The sequence below is a fragment of the Sceloporus occidentalis genome, unplaced genomic scaffold (assembly GCF_023333645.1).
Source record: "Sceloporus occidentalis isolate IW3139 unplaced genomic scaffold, rSceOcc1.0.p SCAF_137, whole genome shotgun sequence".
In the NCBI taxonomy this organism is placed as follows: Eukaryota; Metazoa; Chordata; class Lepidosauria; order Squamata; family Phrynosomatidae; genus Sceloporus; species Sceloporus occidentalis.
The window spans coordinates 2,669,992-2,674,671 of NW_028317117.1; the positions used below are offsets into that span (position 1 = coordinate 2,669,992).

The following is a 4,680-nucleotide window of genomic DNA, read 5'->3' on the forward strand; positions in this document are numbered from 1 at the left end:
ACATAAACAAGCAGAATGCACTTATATTGATGCATAAAGGCAAAACATGGTTTTCACTGACAGCATCAGATGTAGTCTGTGAATTAAAGGGTTAAAGGGGGAAATTAATGATGCATTAGGAGGTGGAGACCAAGTAGTTTCTGCTGCCCCCAATAGATTTTTGTTGTATTGTCATGCAAAGAGACCACCGCCTTGCTATTGTGTGCTATACCAGCAAGTACATTATAACCTCCCCATCAGCCAAGGGAAGCATTTTCAGAGGCTGGAGGCAGGGAGGCTAGAGGAGGCTGCTGCTGCCACAACCTTCTTCAGACCAAGTTCTAAGGAAGAGTCACTGGTGAGCTGACTGGGTGTAAAGCACAAGGCGAATAACCTAGTATGTCCATCTAAGAAGGTCTCAAGTCTGCAGAACCTGGAACTTGGAAGTCACAAGTCTTCAAGAACCCAGACTTCTTGATCTTCTCTGAAGAACCTTGCTTTCTCCAAGCACCAGTCATCCTACCAGGGCATTCTCTATGTACAAAATGGATTATTCCTACCTTAATTCCTATGACTCCTGCATGGCAGCCATGGAAGCATCAGCCTATGCAGACTTTAACTCTTGCAGCCAAGCCAATACCTTTCAGTATAACCCCATCAGGACCAGTTTTGGAGCCAGTCCTGGATGTCCACCTCTGACCACGGCCAACTGCACCTTGGGGGCCTTGAGAGATCACCAGCCATCTCCATACTCAACAGGTAATCCTTTCTATCCAGACACCTCGACTTTGTACAGTGTAACCCCCCTACCTACATACTGGGGAGAATGAAGGGTTTCAGGTGCAGCAAGGCTTCATCCTTCAGACATGTCAACCATATATTCACAATTTAGGTTTGGGGGAGGAATTCCGGTTTAACCCCTTGAGTGCCTATTCCTTCAGCATGCGAAAGGTTAATATCTGAATGCAATACACACATTATATAAGCATACAGAGAGTTACTGAAATCCCCCTATGACAGCAGATTTTGAAAGAGTTATGGCTCTAATCAAATGGTGTTTTTTTTAGTTTAGCCACTTTTTTTATTCATGTTTTGGAAATATATCAAATATTGATCTGCATTATTTTCAACCATACGCACAATATTCCAATAAAATCAAGACGTAAGGTCAATGTATGATGAATACCCACTGCCACCCATACACAGTATCCTGGCACTGTATCCACTGCCACCCAGGCACAGTATCCTGGGGCTGTACCCACTGCCACCCTGGCACATAGCCATGTGGTTACCTAATTGGCATTAGACACCCAACCAAAGGCCCATTTCAGCTGATTGCTCTTTTTTCTTTTCTGAAAAAATAATTCTCTTCCTATACAAATATGTCAGAAATGCAGTAAAACAGCATTCCATTTTTTTAATAAACAGGATTTAAATATTCTGCCTTATGGTTGCATTCTTAAAAAAAAGCAAAAAAAAAAACCCCCCAAAAAACAAGCGACTTGGGCATTTTATTCAAAATTCATCTAAAACTGTCATTATTAAATTGTTAGAAAATACATTGTATTTTTTGTTTATATTAGGCACTCATTTATAATATTCATCATCTATCACATTGTATGTAAAAATTAGTTTTTGTTTAAATAAATGAAATAAAAATATAATTGTAATTATAACAGTCTTGCACACTTTCTATATTTCAGTATAAGATTTTCTAATTTTACAAATAAATATGAGCTTCAATATATTCATAAAACAGCAAAAAATAAGTAGTTAACTACACTTAAATGGTCTCTGTTAATCATACATTAAAGAAAAGTAACATTATTTTTTTTTGTACTTAAAACAAGAACATAACCCAGGCTATTATAATTATGATGAACAGTTATTTCATTTTCTTATTTACATAATTATACATTGCCATTAATGATACATGTCATTATACATTAACAATAAAATAAATAGTTATTAACACTGAATTGGCAAAAAAATCATTTTTACTTGAATTACATTACAATTCTCAGCCATTAATGGTTAATCACACTGTTTTATTTTAAGTTTGCTTTTTCAAAGAGGAAAAGGGAGCATTCATAAAAGTGGTTAATTATTATTAAAGCGTAAAAAGCCTACAGTATATGCACATTTTCTAAACAAGTCAGAGATAATACATTTAATGAAATACTTTAATTAAAATTACACATGGAAAAGTATACATCTTTCCTGTTTATTGTCTTGAGTCCTGCACCAGTAATAAATATCCTTATTTAAAATATTTCTCTTTAAATATACTTATTTAATGGTCAGGAACAGGAAGATAGGTCCATGATGTAAAATATTCTGTTCCAAATATATGAGACAAGTAATGTTAATACAAACCATTTCATTTTATAATAAGCTATATATGATACATAGACTATTTTTTCCTATGAACCCCTAGGGTTCATTTGGACCCACAGTATCATTTGGAGATGTTTGATTCCACAATGCCATAGCTGGCTGAGGATATATAGAATCCCAGGTCTAGAACCGATGAAGGGTGAAAGAGATTATTTGACCAATTTGAGCAATATTACTCATTTTGTGACGTTCAAGTGATATTTACATACGTTTTGTTTTTGCTCCACAGTGCCGTACAAGTTTTTCTCAGACCCGTCCAGCATCAACGAGAAGAGGAAACAGAGAAGGATCCGGACAACATTCACCAGTTCCCAACTCAAGGAGCTGGAACGGGTCTTTGCGGAGACGCATTACCCAGACATCTACACCAGAGAAGAGCTGGCTCTCAAGATAGATCTGACGGAAGCCAGGGTTCAGGTAAACTCTCAATAATGTCAAGAAGCTTTGGGGTTTGCGAGGGTTAATGTAATATGAAGTTTTATAAACAGGGAATTGTGAAAGGTTACAAAGAACAAAGAGCTATCAAAGCCACTATAATTGTCTATAATTTTCTCTATTCTCCTCCCGACGCATTTCACACACACACACATTTGTACATTTATGCAAACCTACCCAGTCAGGCCCAGGTGCAACATTAAAGATCAGGAGTCACAGGAATTACAGAAATAGGCAGATTACTGGCCCATGCCTTCCAGAAAAAGAAGGCCAACAATGGCTGCAGGTAATTTAGAGTAGGGTACAATACATTGTAGAGTCAGGTTGGTGGCCCGTTTTCCCAGTTGGCACATGGACATGAAAGGGTGGGATATGGAGACCGTTAGGATATAGCATGGGTTCCCTGAACACAAGATCCCTCCTATTTGCAAAGTAGCCCCCCATTATCTGCATAGATTGGTTGTTCCAAAACTTGCTTCCTAACTTCTGAAAATAGTTTCTTGCGGTTTCTTAAATCATCATTTCATTTTTGGTTCTGCTTCATCCCTCGTCCCACAGGTCTGGTTCCAGAACAGACGGGCCAAGTTTCGTAAGCAGGAGAGAGCAGCCAATTCTAAAAATGGAAGTGCCACCAACGGAGGATCAGGCAACAAAAAGTCTGACCCACGTTCTTCTTCCGAAGACGACGAGTCTAAAGAGTCTAACTGTAGTCCGACCCCAGACAGCACGGCCTCTTTGACCACTGCGGCCAACCTCAACAGCCCAGGTGATAGCCTGAGTCCCAGCCCTGGAACAGGTACAGGCCTTGTTCCTAATCATGCAGCCCAGTCCCTCAAATCCCCTGTTTGGCCTGGTGTTCCCACCAGCAACAGCAACACCACGGCCGACCTTCTCAAGGCTTGGCAACCAGCTGATGCTGTTCCTGGGCCCTTTGCCGGAGTTTTATCCACATTTCATAGGAAGCCGAACACCCTGAAGACAAATTTGTTTTAAGTCACACAAGACAAGATCGTAATAAATCACAAATCAACATAAATAGACAAATACAGGAGAATCTGTAGACTGATTTGAGTGTCCTAAGATACTGTTTGGGGAAAATGGCCGACCTGCCAACTTCTCCCCTTAACCGAGTGTCTCCACGCATGAGATGGACAAGTGGAAAAGTCATTTTTGGACAAGGACCTCAAAAACTGTAGCTCTGAATACAACAAATGAACTTGAGGGGTTCGAAGAAGAGCCAATGCCTTATGACATGGAGATGTTGGTGGGACTTCACACAATGACTTGGCCTCATTCTTCTCGAGAACCCTCCGGTCACAAAATCAACGTAACAATTGGTTGTTCCTCTTTTTTTTTGTTTTTTTGGTTGATTTATTTATTATTTATTATATTTAACTAGTTTTTATTTTATCTTAACTTTTTTTTTGTTCAAAAACCCCTAAAAACTATTACCCTTGTAAGAAACAAAATTGAAATTGGATGTCTTCAGTGATTTGGGGGAACAAGTGATTTATGCCACTTATTGTACGCTGACTGATCAATAACATGTGATATACTAAAGAAAAACATATCTTTCTACTGGGTGCCACACATGCTTACTGGGATGAGGATTTCACATAAGAAGTGGAGATAATAATAATAATAATAATAATGATGACCCCACTTTGATCAGAAATATGATTTTATACAATTAGTGATAATTATTTGCCAAAGAAGTTTTCTGTTCTATGAGAATAGACGAAAGGCATCTGCTTATGTTAAATATGTGTATATTTGTACTTATATAGGATCGTAACGGAGATTAGGGGGGGGTAAAAGTATCTAAGGAATCATTATGTTCAACTATTGCCTTAGCCGGAGAGTCGTTAT

At 38.5% G+C, this 4,680-nt stretch overlaps 1 protein-coding gene across 2 annotated transcripts; it reads left to right on the top strand.

The window, feature by feature from the left end:
- Positions 1–515: 515 nt before the first annotated feature.
- PHOX2A (paired like homeobox 2A) lies at positions 516–3,804 on the top strand. Of its 2 annotated transcripts, none has more exons than XM_089499586.1 (3): positions 516–738; positions 2,606–2,793; positions 3,370–3,804. In XM_089499586.1, the coding sequence occupies exons 1-3, from the start codon at positions 516–518 to the stop codon at positions 3,802–3,804; spliced, it is 846 nt and encodes a 281-aa protein (XP_089355712.1). The 2 variants fall into 2 exon arrangements, with proteins under 2 accessions (XP_089355712.1, XP_089355711.1); XM_089499585.1 differs by having other exon boundaries at positions 525–738; positions 2,606–2,803; positions 3,356–3,804.
- The last annotated feature ends 876 nt before the right edge of the window (positions 3,805–4,680 follow it).